The 20,314-nt window shown below is 36.0% G+C and overlaps 1 protein-coding gene across 3 annotated transcripts in view; it reads right to left on the reverse strand.

Annotated features, from left to right (window-relative positions):
• Positions 1-20,314, reverse strand: part of FER (FER tyrosine kinase) — a 172,529-nt gene that overhangs the window by 85,426 nt on the left and 66,789 nt on the right. For all 3 annotated transcript variants that reach the window (XM_042864894.1, XM_042864896.1, XM_042864897.1), the window contains 2 exons: positions 5,749-5,841; positions 1,299-1,502 (listed from right to left, as the gene is read on the reverse strand). In XM_042864894.1, coding sequence (XP_042720828.1) covers positions 1,299-1,502; positions 5,749-5,841 — 297 coding nt within the window. The remainder of the gene's footprint in view (positions 1-1,298; positions 1,503-5,748; positions 5,842-20,314) is intronic.

Genomic DNA, 20,314 nt, shown 5'->3' on the forward strand with positions numbered 1-20,314 from the left:
CGTGGCCTCAAAGTAATGATTAGTGAAAAAACTTCTCTGCTCTGACTTTAGAGCCCAGTCCATAGTGATGTGCACAAAATGATTTCAGTCACACCAAGTATATTACATATATTTAACTCTGCTGGGTCAGGGTCAGAGTGCACCAAGCATCTTTAAAGACTCTGCGTGTCTAGCTTTAAGTAATTTTATTGCTCTTATTTTCACAACTAGCACTCCGGTGTTCCAAAATACTATTAAAAAAAATCTAATTATAATACTGGCTTTGTGTCAAGGCCCACTTTTACAAGGAAAATCCCAGATGAAGATTAATAAAAAAATCCAGCTGGATAAGTGTCCATAATCACCAATAGTACAAAACACCTAAAATTTTCATAGAGCTTTAAAAATATTGCAGCCCCTCATTAAAAAGAAAAAAAACCAGCACACAATACATTATCTTCCAGATAGAGAATTTAGACATGGAAATATTCATAGTGTAAACTTAGTTCCGAGACCAAACACGAGCATTCTTCTATGAAGTTTGACAGAATTTCTGGAGACCTCATAACGAAAGACTGAAATATTTTCTGTCATCACTACTGAACCAAAACAAAGAATGATACTATAATTGAAGACACAGAAGAATTTGTTATATGAAAATAGATATAAGAACTGCTGCACTTTGAATTAACTTGGAATTCTGAAAGGTAATTAGAAAAATACTTCAATGAACAAGTAATGGATTAAGAACACAAAAAATACATCCGCTAAAGGCATATGAATATTGATATACTTTCTAGAATGGCAGCCTTAATCTAAGTTACTAAGTTCTAAGTCCTATTTGCTGCATAGTACTTGAAATCTTTTGAGCTCTACTGAACAAAACAGCATTCACAGGGCTAAAAGGAATTAAAGTATCTCAGAGAAGCAGAGATTTAAACTCTCAATTGCACAGGAAACAGCACGTATTATTTGAATTTTTGACTTAGATTCAAGGGAATCATTAGTCTGAATTAAAAGTAACCTGTTAGTACAAAAATTGGTTTATAGATAAATGTACATGCAGAAATGAGTACTAACAAGTTCTGGATTTCGTAACATTTACAGAAATATTTTTACTTTTCAATACATGGTAAAATAATATTTTTCCTTTATTCCCCAGAATGACCTTCTCCCCTGGTTTGAATACTAACTGAAATATTTGTAACAGATTTCATTTAAAGATTAAAGCCATGTGTAATATGACATTACATAGATACTAAATCATTTAGTACTAGATATCCTAATATTGAATATTTCATACTATAGCAGAGACGTACATCAGCATATTGTATGATAAAGTGTCTCCGTTGTCCATCTGAAAACACAGAAAGGACATATTCACCAGGTTTCCCGTGGCTCTCTCGCACCAAGAAGTCTCCTTGCTGTTTTAACAGCTCCTGGGCTTCTATTCTTGGAATTGCACCGTGATACCAGTCTTGTTCTGCCAACGGTTTCTCTGTGGTTGATATTACATCAAAGAACTTGGGAAAGATATTGAAGAAAAATGTTACTGTGACTGTACATTTTTAGAATTTACTTTTAAAGGAAAAGCATGATAAACAACAATAATTTTTGAGTTATTTATGTAAATTAAGTATTTCTATTAACAAATTGAGACTTGCATATTACAGAAAATGGACATCAATCTTTTTTTTCCTATTATCTAAACAATTAAGTCTGTTTACATGAAAAGCATTAAGTCTATGGAAATATCCATAAAAACACATAAGAACTTTCACTCGACTGTTTTGCTTAAGACACACTGACCAACAGTGACCAGTGACTCTTTTTCACTGCTTTAGACATTCTGACATGCTATTAATAACAATTAAAAATGAATATTTTCTTCATATAAAGAAACTTTTGAGGAAAAAAACAAAAAACCCTGAATTTAAAAGGCATTTAAATTGGATAAATTGTTTTAATACACTTTAAAAGCTCCATATAAAAATCAATCAATGGAAGTGACATCTTCCCCAGAATTTACATAACAGAGAATAGACATGCAGGTGTACTCCATTCATGAACCTGCACTGAGTTTTTGAAGTCATAATGATTACAAGATACTATTTTCACTGATTATAAGCAGAAGGCAATGAGTTTTAATCTACAGTTTCATATATTAATTTAAATGAGCTTAGAATTGATTAAAACACTTAGAAAAACATTATATTCAATGACATTCAGATTTGCTTGTTTTGACTAGACTGGGAAGCTTTATGCCATTTGAAATCATTAGTGTCAAGGGTCATACAAATTCTCACTGCCAAGTGGAAAAGCTCTGAACAAAACAAAACACTGTGTATTGTATCAGGAGTTAAATGATATAGGGATATCTCCCATGCAAGCCTGCTGAACCGCATTTCAGATAGCAGAATAAAAGACACATCTCAGCTAAGCATAAGTCAAACAGATAGAAACTAAACAAACTAGAAACTAAACATATAAATTTACAATCTTCTTGAGGGGATATTCAGGTCAAGATTAACCACACAACCAAAAAGAAAATCCAAAACAAAGAAACAAAAAACCCCTAACCATGAGGAATTCTCTCAGAGGGAATGAAAAAAATAACAAAAAGGGCGTCTATTGAAAACTTCCTTTTGAATGTATGTAATTCCTGAGCACTTTCATAGTAAAGTATCTGGTATAACAAACGCCTCTGTCTGTGGGTTTCTGGCTGTCTTCGCAAGTAACACCTCAAAAGGCAGAGCTTGTTAGTCCAAGAGTTTCATGGAAAACTAGAGATCCTATCTAAGAGGATGAATAGGCCTCCTCTTCTCAGACATCAAAACTGGGATCTACAACTTTGGGTGTCTCTTTTATCAAGGATTATTTCAGATATGAGATCTGACAACAAAAAGTGACAAACACACTCTTTCTAGTCATGAGTAAGGATACTCATTTACCAATTACACTTTATTAGAGATTCAAAACTAAGAAGGACTATGAAGAAAAAAATAACAGATTGAATAGAAAGATAACAGAGCTTTTTGGAGAAAAAGGGGTACTCCAAGGTACTATATTTATTTGCATAGAGAATTACTAAAAGCCCAGGATATTGTTTGGTCAAGAAGGCACTCATCTCAATTTCATCAAAAGTCAAACATTTCTTAGATTAGAGTTATCTCCCACGGTTAAATGACACTAAGCTCACACAAAAGGTTTCAAAAAGTGTTAAGAGGTTATTCACTGGAATATTTATGCATCAAAGATGCTGAGAAAAAAAAAAAAACAGATCTTTACTATGCTATCAAGAAACATTAAGGGGTTCAAAGTAGCAAAACCTCTGGCACATAAATACAGTTCTAATCCAAAGGAAATGCCTCTAAGGATAGAGGGACAGCTCAGTGTCAATAAACTAGTCCATACCCTTCACAAAAGAAAACTTTTTAAAAGTTAAAAAAAAACAAACCGTGACACTGTAATTTATTTTACAACCTACAGAAGAGGCAGTCAAACAGATAATAACACTTTCTTATGTTCAAACTGGATCAAGCGTGAGTCACTCTTTAGACAGAAAATCATGATCACATCCCCTGAATAAAACACAGAAAAGGCTCATGAAGAAATAACATTTTAAAAATGCTAGCTATGGTGCTGCTTATGATACTAACACCAACCTTCCTCCTAACTTTAAATTTGTTTAAAATAATGTTTATTTATATAGAAGCAAGCAACAAAAAGATTCTTTGCTGACATCTCCCACCTTACACTGCCTAATTTTTTTTTACCTTACCCTGAAGGGGTACTTATAAAGAACGTGAATTACACAATTTTCTCTGAAGAAACAAGTGGTAAATATGATTTGAATATTATTTAAATTATTTTTAAAAAATATTTTCCACATGATATGATATTCATCCTGGCCTTGAAAAAAAAAAAAAACACAGCTGAGAACACAAAAAGACCAGTATAATAATATCATCATTTTAATACTAATTAATTAAATATATATATTATAATTATAATTATATATAAAAATAATATTATATGTAATATTATATAATATATAATTTAATTTAATTATAATTAAATATATATATTAATTAAAAATAAGTTTACCAGTTAATGCTGTTGTCATTCTAGGCCCCAGTGTTTTACAGTGTCACTCTGTGACTAAAAAAAATGTCTTGCTCACATACACATAAACACAGAGGAACTTTCAAATGCATGATTCAGTACCTTAAATGGAGAAAAATTTATTTTTTAAAGGATTTCTGTTGTTAGTTTGAATGGACAACAAAAAAATTAACAAGATCATACAGAGGGAAAGGAAACTACATTGAAAATTTTTTCTTCTCCTTCCCAAATGCTTTTTTTTTTTCTTTTTTCTTTTTTTCCTTCTTTCTTCACTTATTCCCACAGTTCGCTCACCAATTACTTCAGCAAAGGGATACCCTCATACTTCATCATGCTTTTCATCCAGAGAGAAGAAATATTTCCTCTTGTCAATCATGCTCAGGTTATTACTGCCCTCCTAACTTATTCTGAACTTCTTTCCCTCCCTATAATTAACAATCCATTGAAATAGCTGCTTTTCTCCAACAGTAAAAATCGAGCATTCCCCAGCTACTGCTCTTACTAAAAAGAAGTGTTAGACAAAGAGTACTGCATTACTTTTAACTTCAGAAAAAGAGAAACTATTTCTGCACTTATTCTCCCAATGAAAAGAATCATAATGGAAACACTTTATTAAACAATTTACTTGAAATTTCATTTTCACATATATTCTTAAGTCTTTGTGCATTTTGTTTTCCACTCTTACACAACCCAAGATTTTACCTAGATTTTTTTAATCTCAAGTTGTAAAAAAGGCACAAAGAAAGATTAGAAAATAAAGCAAATCAGTTATGTTGATTTGAGACACTTCCTTGTAGAATATTCTACCAGCAGACAAAGTGAATCTAGCTCAGTTCTACAAGCCAATATATCATTGGAAGTCAACACCTACTCTGTCAAAGAAGTGAAAAAAATTTAAGTACCTATCAAAAAACTCTATAAAAGTAAAAATGTACAGACCTGAAAACTCTAAGATAAAGCCATCATAAAATTATCACTTGCAGTTTGTACAAAGTGATGTTTTCTGACCATCATTATTAAATCTAAAAAATTAAAAATTATTTGATGTAAGAGAAACAACATGTGTTGTTATCCTATAAACAGAAACAGCCATCTGTGCCAATATGAAATCCTTCACTGATAAAAAAATAGACTCACTTAATCAGAATGGTAGAAGCTGATGTTTACTATAGAACTCGTTCAGACTCTTTATTCTGTTAATACATAGCCAGAGTTACTGGTGCAGAAAAGCTGGCTCGTCTTTCATGTTTCCTCTCATCGTTTGATCAAACTAATTATACAGTATACCTTTCCATTCTCAGAACCCGTAAATCATTTAAGTGTCAACTCAAAAACAACAGTTTAACTCTCGGCTGCTTGAGGAAATTCTAGGCTTCTCCACAGCTTTGCTCAGAGGAAACAAAAAAACCCTTATTTTTCTTCAATTAACCACAATACTTAACTTCTAGTAACCAACTAAATACGGGACAGCATTTTTCTCTGCATTCAAACCAAAATATAGTTTCACAGTATGCAACAGTATGATCGTGTTCACTGATCAGGCAGAACAGTGTTTCTAATATTACAATTTTTCTCCATGTAGATGGGAATCTTGCTTAAGTTCACAAACAAGAGAATGTACTGCAACACTAAATTACTACTTACTGATGATGAGCCCAACATGGATTTTGGAGACCTTATAATCCCAGCTATGGAGTGACGTATAGTATCAAATCTTGAGACTTTGTCCTTCTTGTCCTAGGAAGAAAAGTAGAATCTCTAGTGAAACCAAACAAATCAATAGAAGTTTACCTCTAAGTATTAGTAACTGAATTATGGAGAACATGGCATCTAGAATCATGGATTAAGGGAGAGACTGAGGTTCTATAAATACAAACCAGTAAGACTATGTCAACATCAGTGGGATTAAACTAATACATATAAATTTAAAAAGTCACAGACTTGTAATTCCTTAAATATCTTGTACCATTATTTTAAATATCACTATTGTAAACTATAAAGAGAATCCTTTTGTACCCTAAAACAGAGCATTTAATTCCCAGTTCTCCTGAAGTACTTTTTTCCAAAAAATATTGGTTTGATACAATAAAAAAGAAAACCCACATAATAGAATTCAAAAAAATACACCTTACTCTTACTTCATGTATGTGATGTATGTGCAGTTATTTCCTTTTTAATTAATGTGTTCTTTGCTAACAATAAACTGCAAATATTAATACTGATCAGTTTGAAAGCCAATTTCTGGCATTGCAAAACCATAAGAAACCACTGCCTAAGTTTTTAATTCTGAATAAAGAGTCTTAATCACTGAAATTAGAACACTGAACCAGCTTTTAACCATCCTTAATTCAACATAAATCAGTGACAAGTCCAAGGTGCATGTAATGCAAGTTAGTCCAAAGACTGCACAGTTCTACACCTCTCACTGAGAGGTCTCAATATCATCATCAGCTCTCAATATCACAGAATCTTCCAGAGAATAATAACAGTAAATATTTAACATTGACAAATTTGATTTATCTTTCATAATTTTACCCTTAGGAAAAGCCAAGATACTTTAAGCAACATACATCATTTAATTCATGGACAGAGGCCACTAGTCAACAATCTCTTTCCAATTAGCTACAGGTTAACTAAACCATTAATGGTGACAGACTATATCTGTTAGATAGTGCTACAAGGACAACTGCTTCAAAGTTCTGAATGTAGAATCATAGAATCAACTCCGGTTGGAGAAGACCTTCAAGAACATCAAGTCCAATTACGACCTAACCACACTACCCTAACTCTTAATGACCTACCGCTAAATCATGTCCCCGAGCACCACATCCAAATGGTTTTTAAACACATTCAGAGATGGCGACTCAACCACCTCCCTGGGGAGCCTATTCCAGTGCTTGACAACCCTTTCTGTAAAGAAGTGTTTCCTAATATCCAACCTAAACCTACCCTGGCACAATTTGAGGCCATTTCCCTTCATCCAGTCACCAGTGACAAGAGACCAACCCCACTCTCCTGGTAAGCTCCTTTCAGATATTGGAAGAGAGCAGTAGAGTCCCCCCTCAGCCTCCTTTTCCCCACACTGAACAGCCCCATTCCTTCAGTCTCTCCTCATAGGCCATATTCTCCAAGCCCTTCACAAGCCTTGTTGCCCTTCTTTGGAACTGCCCCAGCACCTCAATGTCCTTGCTGTACAGAGGTGCCCAAAACTGAACACAGTACTTGAGGTGAGGCCTCACCAGTGCCAAGTACAGGGGCAGTATAACTTCCCTAGTCCTGCTCATCACACCACTCCTGATACAAGCCAGGATGCCATTGGCCTTCTCAGTCACCTGGGCACGCTGCTGGCTCATATTCAGCTGACTGTCCATCAGAACATCAAGGTCCCTTTCCATCAGGCAGCTTCCCAGCTGCTCCTCCCCAGGCCTGTAGGGCTGCCTGGGGTTGCTGTGACCGAAACGTACAATCCTCAACCGGGGTTGCTGTGACCAGTGTACATCCTCAACTAAAAAAACTGCATGTATTACATTAATAGATTTTCATTTTTTAGTTTATTCTGCGACTTCTGAATGGGCAACAAAATCTATTAACCTCATACTGAATATACCTATACTACAATCACTGTCAAATGGAATTTAGTTTACAGAATATAGTTTAAGCAATGCTTTAATAAAAGAAATTTAAAGAAGAATTAAATTGTCTACACAAAAAAAATTCGTTAACAACAGGATGCAGTCTAATTCTGTTTGCATGCTTGCCATTCTGTGATTAAGTCAAAGTGGTATTTTAAGCCTGATTTCTGAGTAAAATGTTAACAGAGCTGTTTTTCAGTCAACTTTAACACAGCCACAATACATTTTGAATCTCTTGGCCAAGGCCCTCAGAATTCAGTAAACAATTTAATAGGCAAAAGGATTATTTCAGGATATTAAGTTCCTTAAAAAAACTGAAGGAAACCCAACAGGGAGCACAGACTCCCTGAAACAAAATTCATTTTGTTTCAACAGAACTCATTCCAGAATTAACACCAGGTAACTGACCAACCAGCACAACCACGCTGTCCATGCCATATGTCCCAGATACACTCATAACACACATCACACCACTATTTCATTAACAAACTTGAGAAGGACACTGGGAAGAAATTAAGAATTCATCAACAGGGATTGTTATAAAGAGCCGTGAGCCCTATGGAATAGCATGCTTGCAAACATACACAATTGCAGCTACTAAGAAGTATTAACTGATTCAGTTTCCCTTTAGCTGGAATTAATTACTTTCTGAGATATAAGCAAAATGGTAGCATATTTGTTTTTCCCTTTATTTTACACTAGACCAGCTTTATTAAAAAGAAAACTAATCCCTGGGCTATAATATTTTATGCAAAGACTGAATTACTGCAGAATAAATTATACTTTACCATTATATACACATTAAAAAAAATACTGTCTGTACAGAACACTTATTTCTTCAACAGTGTTTAAATGAACCTATGGCATAAGAGCAAATGAAAGAATAAATAAGGAAAAACGCACTGGCTAATACTTTCTTTATTGAACTAGCCACACTTCTAACTTTCCAGGAAGAATTAATGCCACCAGACTTGGGACTGACACTTAGAGAAGGAAACTTCCAGACAGTGGACAAGTAAACCTACCATATTCCAACCACGTTCCCGAGAATGACGCAAGTTTGATTGATAATTTTCCATATGGAATATAAAAATTAATTTTACAAATGTGACTTCTTGTCATTATCACTGGTAAATAATGCGAAGCATTAGGGCTTTTATTTTTACAGATTTTGTAATATTAATTAAGCAGTTACTGAGGCACTGACTGACATCAGCTACTTGTAATCATAAGATCAGAATACTGTCATATTCTAAAAGCAATCAATTTTGGAAGCAGCCATGTTACATTTCTACTACCACGAAATAAGGAATGCTTGAAACATTCTTTCCACTTGTATACACCTCAGCTATCTTTATCATTCCAGTTATTTTTTCCCATTTCTAATGGTCTAAAATCCCTGCCCTTCTAAAGTAATGCCTCAGTAGAAGACAATCACTCTGGCACTCCTACTTTCCTTTTCTTTTTTTTTTTCCTGACAAGATGCAGACAGAAAAAAAGTGCAAGAGCTCACAAAGAATTGCAGGACTCAGTTCAGTTGAAAACCACAAGTAAAGCACTCACTCTTGTGTCTGACCATTTCCTTACATAGGAGATATAGAAAGCAGAGTTTTTTGTTTTTTTTTTTTTCTTCATGTTTTTTAAATGCTTGTTCGCTTTGAGGTTTGTTGTCTTTTTTTTTTTTCCAGTAGACCTGTGGCCATGCATTACAGCTGTTAGCATCCCATGGGCAAAAATCTCCCATTTGCCAAGCATGCTGTTCTTTCACTAGGCAAAAATACTGCAGATTTTAGAGTGCATGCGAAATAATACAGTACACCCAGAGGTGTGACAATCAAAATGGCAAGGTCAAAGAATCATCTTCACAGCACTATTTTGAATTAATGTGGGCAGGATAAAAGAGTAAGACAAAAAATTTTGTTTAAATTGAACTGCATAATGTAAGAGCCCAAAAAAATCTTTTTAGCTGTAAGAGTCCAAAGAAATAGCTGCATCTCAGACATTGTTAGGAAAGAAGAATAATACATATTCTCTTTAGAGAAGCAAGAAAATAACAAGCTATAACAAAATCTAAGATGAAGAGTATTAATTTTATTGGGGGACAAGCAAATAGTGTTACTATCTCAATCAAAAAGTAGAAGATCAGCAGTAAGAAACAACTTACAATGCAGCATACACTGAATACTGCAAAAAAGTCTGGCCAGACACAAATACAAATAAACAAATTTGTTTACAAATTTGTTTATCAACAAATACATTTGGTGATACAAATAGGGCAACATTTTAATACAAAGAAAGGCCTACTTACTATGCCAGATATGAACTAATGGCATAGATACAGAAGATGATGCTGGCTTGCAAGTAAAAGCAGAAAAGCTTCAGAGGAAAAGTAAAGGAAATATGATAAGGACTCCCCAGCTGAAAGAAAAGAACCATGCTCCCACATTAAAAAAAAAAAAAAAAAAAAGAGATTACAACTGGAAGAACACAATCAGCAATATCTAAAAGATGAGCATGACAATATTTGTTCTGAGGCTTGGTAAGGGAACTGGTCCTCACAGATTTTGATAAAAATTATTTCAGAAAGGTACTGGAGAACTAAGAGGAAACTAGACTGGTAGAATTCTTTGTAATTATTGCAAATGATATGTTCAGTAAACATACAGATAAAAGAGACATTAGAAGTACCTGCAAGAGCAATTAACGTGCTCTTATTTATGTGAAATGAATGCTAGCTTCATTTCTGCTTTAAATACGTGATTTCTCTGATGAAAAAAGTGTCAGAACAATATTCATCTTAAGGCCTCAAACACAGATATGGTGGAAAATGATTAAAATTTCTGTCTTAGAATGCTACAGATACCTAGCATGAGAATGAAGTTTTGTGATTTATAAGCAGGAGTTCTTCAAAAAAACCTCTAGAGAGAGGGTCATTTTCTGAAAGTGATAGTCTGCATTAGTCACTTCAGCAGAGATGTTATTTAGGAGGTCTGGAAAACATGCAATACGTTTAGCATATAACAGTCACTCTGGCCTGTTTACTGATATGCAGATACACTAATGGCAAAACCTTTAAGATGAATGCCTTCTCTACAGATACTAACACTTACTGATCATTTGTAATTTCATGAAATGAGTGGTAAATGTTGGCACATCAAAAAACTGAGCATGCCTTGAAACCTTGAAGCCAAAACACTGAAAGATTTCTCTTCCTCCTACCTCACCCCTCTCACCCATGACAGAACTGGGTATCTCGGAAAAGCTAAATGTACAAAATCAGAATCGTTCATTCTGTGCAAACAGAAACTGATATTTTGAACCACTCATATGGCCATATATTCCAGACAGAATCAGTTGCTGACTGCACAGAAGTTGATTGTCCAAGCTCAGCAGACCAGAAGAACTTCCAGAGGAATAATGATTTGCACTATCTTATTTTGTCATTGTATATATCTAGACTTGGGGGCAGCACTGTGCAGAGCTATGAAGTATAACAAAGTTATTAAAAATTAAAGCGTTTTAAGCTAATTAAAAATACCTTAAGTATGCAGTGAAACTAATTAAGCAACTCAGCTATTCAAAAATCATTCACAAATAAGCTAGTATTCTCAGTTTTAAATAACAGTAACATCTTCCAAAGCAGCACACGTGATACATAACTGATGCACACATATTGTAAAACTCTGCACCAGATGTAAATTAATGTTCCACCTTCCAAATTGAGTTGTAGCTTAAAAAGCAAAAATCTGCCAGCATGAAATTTGAGAACAGCTCATTTGGAGACGAAATATACTTTCCAGGTTGTACCAGAATCCTGGTGGCCTGTAAGAAAAGGGCAGTGATAACTTCCCAGAGCATTTCCTCATCTTCTAAAGACTGGAAATGTTAGAGCAGACTCTATCAAATGTGAAGTTCTTACATGGTAGTCATGGAAGGATTCTCCTTAATTTTTTTTTCAGCTGCTTACTGAATTTTTATAAAATTTGGCAATAAAGAGCCTGTTTGGAAAGGTAACCTAAAGTTCATTACTAGCATATGTGAAACAGAGAACTGTTGCTACAATCAGTTTGGAAAAACATAACTACACAATATGAAATTACTATCAAAAGACTATTAGCAATAATTCATATAAAATATAACATGAAAAAATATTCTCAACTTCTCATTAGAAAACACAAACTTTATTTCCAAAGAGGCTTTCCTCCTCTTGAAATTACTTATCACGAAATCATAGGAGTTGTTAAGAGACCATTTAGTTCAACCCTCTGGTAAAGCAGGTCCCATGCAGTAGGTTACACAGGAAAGCATCCAGGTGGGTTTTGATATCTCTAGAGAAGGAGACTCAATTACCTCTCTCACTAGGTTGTTCCAGTGCTCCATCATCCACAAAGTAATTTTATTTTTTTTAATGCTCATAAGGAACTTTCTGTGCTCCAATTTGTCCCCACTGCTCATTGTACCATCACTCAGCATCAACAAAAGAAACCTGGAAGCATTCACATGACCCCCAGCCTTTAGATATCTATATGCATTGGTAAGATGCCCCTCAGTCTTCCCCAGGTTAAGCAGTGATAGGTCTCTCAGCCTTTCCTCATAAGGCCCCTAATCATCACTGCAGCCTGGACCTTCTCTGAGTTTCCCATCTTTCTTGATCTGGTGAGTCCAATAAGTGGACATAGTACTCCAGATGTGGCCCCTCTAGGACAGAGCAGATGGGAAGAATCATCTCTTCAACCTGCTGGTCACACACTTTAATGCATCCCAGAATACCACTGGCCTTCTTGGCCACACTGGCACACTGCTGGGTCATGGTCAACCTGCTGTCCACCAGGACCACGCAGGTCCTTCTCTGTATGTTAGATCCTAACCTGTACTGATGCATGTACTTGCTTTCCCTCAGGTGTAGGATTCCATGCTTGCCCTTGTGGAACCTCAAGAGGCTCGTCTCCACCCAGCTCTCCACTCTGCGCAGGTCTTAACGAACGGCAGCACAGCATTCTAGTGTGTCAGCCACTCTTCCCAGCTTTGTATCATCAGTAAACATGCTGAGGGTGCATTCTTTCTATGCAGGTCACTGATGACGATGTAAAACAAGACTGGACCCTCTACCAAACCCTGAGGAATACTGACAGCTACAGTCTTCCACCTAGATTCCTCGGCTTACATACACGGATATGTTCAGAGACATATCAGGTTTGAATCAAACTGAAGTGAAAGCAGGATAAAAATGGGGGAAAAGCGGGAAAAATAAGCAATTATGAAAATACAAATCATAACTTTCACGCAAAACAATTGCTCCACAGTTATCAGAATCATTAATGGTTCAACAGACACTAGACAGCTGGTTTTATTGGTTCAGAAAAACAAGTTGTTTAATGATCTTTTTAATTGCTGAACCAAGAGGTAGGCAAGATACCTGGAAATGAAAATATGAAAAACTTCAGTAGATTTTACTTAGCAAAGTTTTATATTTGAGCCCTAGAAAATTAAGTTCTAAAAAAAGTAACAGAATGCTTTGACCTGTTGATTTATTCTGAATGACTACTGGAACTGAATGTAGAGTTAAACTGTATAGATTGTACTATATTTTCAGTTTTAATTAGAGTATCTAAGGACCAATTATTTAAGCTACATATGAAATGCCAGCAAAATGTCACCCTCATCCTCAAAATAATTAGTATCTCTTTCTAACACACAAACATATATTAGAGGACTTTACAGAAGCAGACTACCCTTTAATGGTGGCTAGCAATAGCATTTTAAAAGACAAAGGAAATTTTAATTATTATATACAAAACAGTCTATTTTTAACAAAATGTAATTTTGATTTCACCCAATTATCACCAAGAACATCAACCATGCCTCTGGGAAGAAAACGCTTAACATATATCATCTAAGCTGAGGCACTGCAACCTTCCCTGGTAGCTTTGTGGAAAAGTAAACTAACCAAACAGCCTTTTGCAAGGCAGCTAGAGAGGTCAAAGAATAAGCACAGAATGGCTTTGGCTGCAAGGGACCTCAAAGATTATCCACTTCTACCTCTTCTGCCGTGGCCAGGGTTGCAAACTGCTAGATAAAGCGCTAGACTGTTCTGCTTAGGGCCTCACCTAGCCTCCAGGGACAGGGTGTTCACAGCCTCTGCGGGCAGTATGTTCCAGCACCTTGCCACACTCTCTGCGAAAAATTTTCCCAACACTGAATTAAATCTGCCCTCCTTTCATTTAAAACCATTTCTCCTTGTCTATCACTATCTACCTGTGTAAAAAGTTGCTTTCCCTTCTGTTTATCATCTTGCTTTAATTATTAGAAGGCCATAATGAGGTCTTCCCAAGTGAAGAAGCCCAGCTACTTTAGACTGTCCTCACAGGCTGGGTGTTCCAGCCCTCTGGTCATCCTTGTAGCCCTTCTCTGGATCCTTCCCAGAAGATTCACATCTTTCCTAAAATGGGAGCCCCAGAACTGGATGCAGTATTCCAGATGGGTCCATGAAGCTCGCGACAGAATTCCTGCTTTGCTTAATAGAAGTGTTTCTATACCACCAATTTCTAGCATACCTCCTTCACCTGACTGAACAATGATACCAAGCAAAACAGAACTGATATCAGTAAACACAATTTAAGAAACCAATTCAGATTTGTGAAGGCTTACTGCCAAATCTGGAATTAATACATAGTTTTGGAAAACAAAGGCCCAATGCTAATAACTCCAGTATATCAGGAAAAATATGAGGCAAAACTGGAATTTAATCCTACCAAAAAATCAGTACGTAAATGCAAAGATGTGAATTGTCCCCAATTTCACTGTTATTAATCAATAATACTGCTATTAACTTGATGTATAATTATTTTGTTAATTCTTCTGTTTTCACTTTACTAGTTTGAAATCATTAAAATGATGCCAATTTGAGTCTGTAGAGCATTTGCAATGCCAAAAGGGAATACAGTCATAACACGATCCTTCTCTTCCTTGCTTTCCACTGTTACATCACAGTAATAGAGACCTGAATATGCACACAAGACAACTCTAGCTACTGTCCTGTCTAAATAAATGAACAATCTAAAACAAACTACAGTAAATAGCCCTGGTTTTACTGCAGTACCTTGTGTTCATGAAAATTAGAAAACCTAAATTGTTTCATGTCCTCTTGCAGCTCATCATTCAAAAATACTATGATGATGTATTAGCTATTGGTCAAAGTCAACATCTGCCAGTCACAATCTCACTCAACATTCTGGCTACGGAGCTGCTTTCCCTGCTTCCAAACATTTTCATCCTCCTAGGCCAGATATAGTTTTTAACCTAGAATCCACAGTTTATAGTTCAGCAGGTACATATAAACCTGTTTACTTCCTTGCTAATAACGTCAGAATAAGCAATCAGGGAACCAAGTGAGATTTCATGAAAGTGACTTGAAGCGTCAAGAACATAAATTTTAGAACAGCAGAAAGCTGAACATGCATTAGAGAACAAAACATTAAAAGAATATAAATCTTGCAAAGCAAACTAACAGTGAACAAGTTTTTCACAACCATCATCTAAAAGTTACAGTCTGTCAGAGAGGTATTAAAAGCCCACACACTTTAATAGCTAGAAGTGCACGTGCATCCACAAACCATTTAATACTAACACGTTCTCAATGGAACTATAAAGTTTTAGGTAATCAGCAGACAGCTTAACTTCTGGAAAAGTCTGGTGTGTAATGTGTCAAACTGACAAATACTACTTAATTATGAAAGTAACTTCATTATAAAATTTGAATTAATAAATACAGTTAGAATAATCTCTACTGACGTATGTTCACGAGTGCCATCAAAACAAGGCAATTTAAAAAGTTTAAAGACTGCTGTATGAGCTAATAATACAAAGACAGAGGCAAAGAGCCTCTAGCTACAATAAGCTACATTCAGCATGAACAGTTTTACAGTGCAGCTGGCTGAAGGACCATATTATACATACAGTGCTCCACACAATGAATTTAGCAGATTAATTCAGATGTAGCACAACTCTGCAACATGTTTATGTAAGATCAAGATTGCTGAGCCTCTATTCCTTCTGGTCTCTGCAATGGTTAATAGCTGGTACAAACAAATTACACATGCTACATGCACACACCATCATACCTCTAGAAAGCAGCACATATGCCAAAGAACATCACCTGGAACTGGAACTGATTTTCACTAATCACAAACATAACAGTCAAAGGTTTGTAATAGCTCTATGTACTCTCAGAAGCGTTATCACTGACTTCAATAATTAGGGCCTTTTCAAAAAGATATGGAAAAAACAAGGAGAAAAGAAAGAAGAAAAAAAAAAAAGAGAAAAGAGAGACAATACATAGCAGGCAAACTCTGTCACTGCTTTTCTGCGAGTTCCCTGAAGGCTATGAAAAGTTGATAATTACACTACATCAGTCCAATCACTATGAAAAAGATTTAAGAAGCCAATAACAATTCCAGCAGAGAATTACTAATTTCCTCTCAACACACACAGAATCATCCAGAAACTTACAGTCAATACTAACATGTGACTCCTGTTCAAACCAAATCTTCTATATAAAACGTTCCTCATTGCAGGGATGATTTTGAATGAAATTACAAATCCCCCAGGGGTATGCAATGCTGCAACACTGGAATGAAGGCTTTTTCCTTAAGGAATACTGATAGCTCTTGAACTATTTTTGGCAGTTAAGGAGAAGCACATACATTCTCCTTTTTTCAGAAACAGTACAGTAATTCACCACCTAAAATACTCTGAACAAGCTACTTTCATCAATTCCTTCCAAAGTTCATTCACATTTCTAATTTTCCCCTTCCTCAAGACAGTTTTTCGCTCAACACTTTTTTCCTTTTTTTTCCCCCAGATAATATGCTGACCTTAAGAAACATGCAAGAGTTGCTCTGAAAGTACTGACTCCTATTTTATTACACTAGCCCATAATGTCAGAGGCAGACATTGGTGGTACGGCAGTAGAGATTGAAACTTCCCCACCAATACTCCATTATATTTTGTTACTGCATGGCAGATGGCAACAGAGGGGCATCTGACATGGAAGTATGCGTGAAGCAAAGATGTGTCACTGAACGCCTCCTCTTCGTGGAAAAAACTCCACCCTTTCATTGATACTTGATGAATGTTTACAGAGACACAGTGGATGTGAACACCATGAGGTGATGAATGGCGTTTCAGCAGAGAAAGTGCATCACCTTCACTAGTACAAAATCTATGAACTTGGCATGAAGGCTTGTCTTTACTGCCAGTGAAAATGCCTAACTAATGGCAGCCACTACATTGAAAAACAGTGTTTCATAAATTAAGTAAAAAATAATGTTCCTGTGCTCTTTATATCTATTGCAGTTTTCATAGAAATATACAGGAGACACTACTTCCAGAGCAAACTATGTATAATTTGATTCCTAGTCTACCAAAATATTACTGCCAGATTAATCTTTCACTTCAGAAATTTCCAGGTATGTTCAGTAGAAAGAAGTTCAGAGGCTTCATTATCTCTAATCTCTTAAATTCTCAGCCAGTAACATCCACCACTCAGGACAAAGCATGATGGGATTTATCTGTCTCTTACCTTAGTATATCTCTGTATCTCTGTGGATTGCCCTTTCTTTGACGCATGCCCATCAGGTAAAGGATTTATAAAAAGAAGAAAATGGAACTAGAACATACCTTTACAGCAAGAAGAACATAGTTCACTCTCACCTGCTATGACCATCTGAAATTTGGAACATTTTTCCTTCATTTTAATTTCTGTCTGTGAGCCAAAAACACAAGTCCCAGCTACAAAGCTTAAAAAGCAGCCCAAAGCAAAAATCATTAAGCTGAACTTCAGCTGCCCAGGAATCCAACAGCTGCTTACATACAAGTCTTACATAAATTAATAGGCACAATTTCTAAAAGATGACTACATTGTCAGTACTTCTTCTGCTGATAAATAAGAAAGAGACTAAGGATATCAACGTTGCATAGACTTACACAGGTTCTGTTTCCATTTACAATCTCAAAATAATGTTGTAGAAGTCTGCAAGTCACTGTGAACAGCTCCTGACAGCCCCTTCCGAACACATGGACTCTTACATAATCTTGAGCTAGCAGCAAGATTCATGCAAGATAACTCCTTAATACCTTTGAATGACTTGCCTATTGCTTTCACCTTCTTAAGATGCAGCAGGTTGAGGACCCCAATAGAACCCTGTCCCTTCAACTTGACTACCTGGTCATGTGCAAGATTACTACCACTCTCCTCCCACTTCAAAAGTGCTTTGAAGCCCTGTCAATGAACCCAGATAGCTCCAGGGGCAATATTTTTTTCCCCCTCTATCACCTAGGTGGACCCCATCAGCAACCATCAAGCCAGGCACTAAGTAAACCATCCCATAGAACATAGATAATGTGCGTTACATTTCTACAGCCTTATAATACAATACCTAAAACTCATCTCATGATGCATCTTTAATCACATACTCACTTCCTGTAAACTTTCTTTAAAATCTACACAGTCAGAAAGACCCATACAATGGAATAGCATTACAGCAGATGTAACGACAAGGAAACTAACACAACAGAAAGATGTTAGAAACAAAAGTGCTCACCCATCTCTGAAGATCTAGACACACAAAAGAAACTCCACAAGGAAGGCTCTCCAACTAGAGACCTGTTGTGGCAATCAGCCCTTAAATGAGGTCTAAGAGAGAGAAGGAGTCAGACTCCACCCCTTTGAGTCACACAGCTGAATTGCCTTCACCTGTGCACCCAGGGCTGACTGGGTCCTTTCCCCAGGTGCTCAATCAGTGGTTCAGACCATGAACTCAACAGTTCCTACACATATCTACATAGTTGACTTAGAAAAATTCAGAACTCATAAACTGATTAAAACTTGCTGATTTCAATTTTAGTGATGTATGGGAACTGTTGATCACGGCCTGAACCTCTGATTGACCACCTGAGGTAAGCAGTGATTCAGCTGCGGGAGCACAGGTGAAGGCAATTCACCTGTGCTACTGGAAGGGGTAGAGCCTGGCTCCACCTCTCCTAGATCCCATTTAAGGGCTGACTGCCACTGAGGAAGGATCTCTTTCTGGAGATTTGCTCCTCATGAAATTTATTACAAATCTACAACACCAAGTGAGCATTTTTCATTTATTATCTTTCTATTGTGATAAGCCTACTTGGACTAACCTCTGTACACCTATTGATTGTACAAGTGAGAATCCTAAAAATATTTGTCTCAAATTCTCAGTGTTGATCACACTGTTAAAAGGAGCATGGACTCACAAAATCTGGAAAACAGCGACTGGAATACAGTGCTCTTTCTTCTGTGTCTTTGTTTGTTTGTTTTAATATGTGCCACAAATAATTTTCACCAGAAGCTAGCATATCTAACTTTTAAAAAAATCACTGAGACCAGAATCTCTGAAGCCTTTTAAATAGTAAAACTAATCATAAATGCTGTGAAATTTTATAATTTTTTTTCCTTTTGGATACATACCTTAGCTACAACAGATATAATAGGAATTCAGAAGTGTTAAATCTCATGCTAATAGATCTGCTCTTACTTACTCTACTACACACAGTGCAAAGGACAACACTGTCCTACAATGATGCACTGATAATTCATTGATAGTGCAGGTGCCTCCCACACTGACAACCGAATTCAACCAGAAATCCTTTAATGAGCACATGCAAAATGTGTAGCAACTTTGCACAGCTGCTCCTTAAACAGCAAAGCTGTGCAGGCTTTTTGATTAGCTTACATGCTACCGAAGAACACGGGTTGGGTTTTCCTACATCACTGTTATATTTTACCATCTTTAAAAAACAACAGGAAAAATAACAGAAAACAAAAAAACAAAGCACCACTTCAGACTGTTTAATGTTAGAAAAAGAGAACATACATTTCTATGTCTCATCTAATTTCTTTAAACATAGATGATGAAAAATGATGACTATTCAGTCATAACCGGTGTTTTGGCTTAAAAGCTTGAGCTCCACCTGCTGACAAGTTTTTCCAGATTACAGAGCCAGAGTACCAAGTCTTAGTTTTACCAATGGTTACAGCATAATGCAAAATCATAGAATCAGAAAGTTTGGAAAAGACCTCCAAGACCATCTTGTCCAACCATCCACCTGCTAGCAATATGTCCCATTTCACCATGTACCTTACAACATCCAAACGTATCTTGAACATCTCCAGGGACAGTGACTACATGAACCACAATTACGCTGAAATAGCATAATTGCTGTATTCTACTTAAAAGACAGGTAGTTCTCAGGAAAAAACAACAACAACAAAAAACAAACAAACAAACAAACAACAAAAAAACCAAAAACCTCTAGAATACTGTTCTGTACTGTCACAGTAACTCTTTCTACCATATAAGGATATGGGAAGACATACCTTATTGTGGCATACCAATTTTCTAGCCAACACTGATTTTCTCAATGTAACCACCTAAAATGAAATGCAAACCACTGCTGCACATTTCAGTAAGTTATACTTGCACTGCAAAGCTCCAATTATTGTCAATACTTCTATTTCTAATCAGAAGATTAAATAATACTAGAGTTTT

This window comes from Lagopus leucura, unplaced genomic scaffold, assembly GCF_019238085.1.
Source record: "Lagopus leucura isolate 7727_CA_CO unplaced genomic scaffold, USGS_WTPT01 Super-Scaffold_774, whole genome shotgun sequence".
Lineage (NCBI taxonomy): Eukaryota > Metazoa > Chordata > Aves > Galliformes > Phasianidae > Lagopus > Lagopus leucura.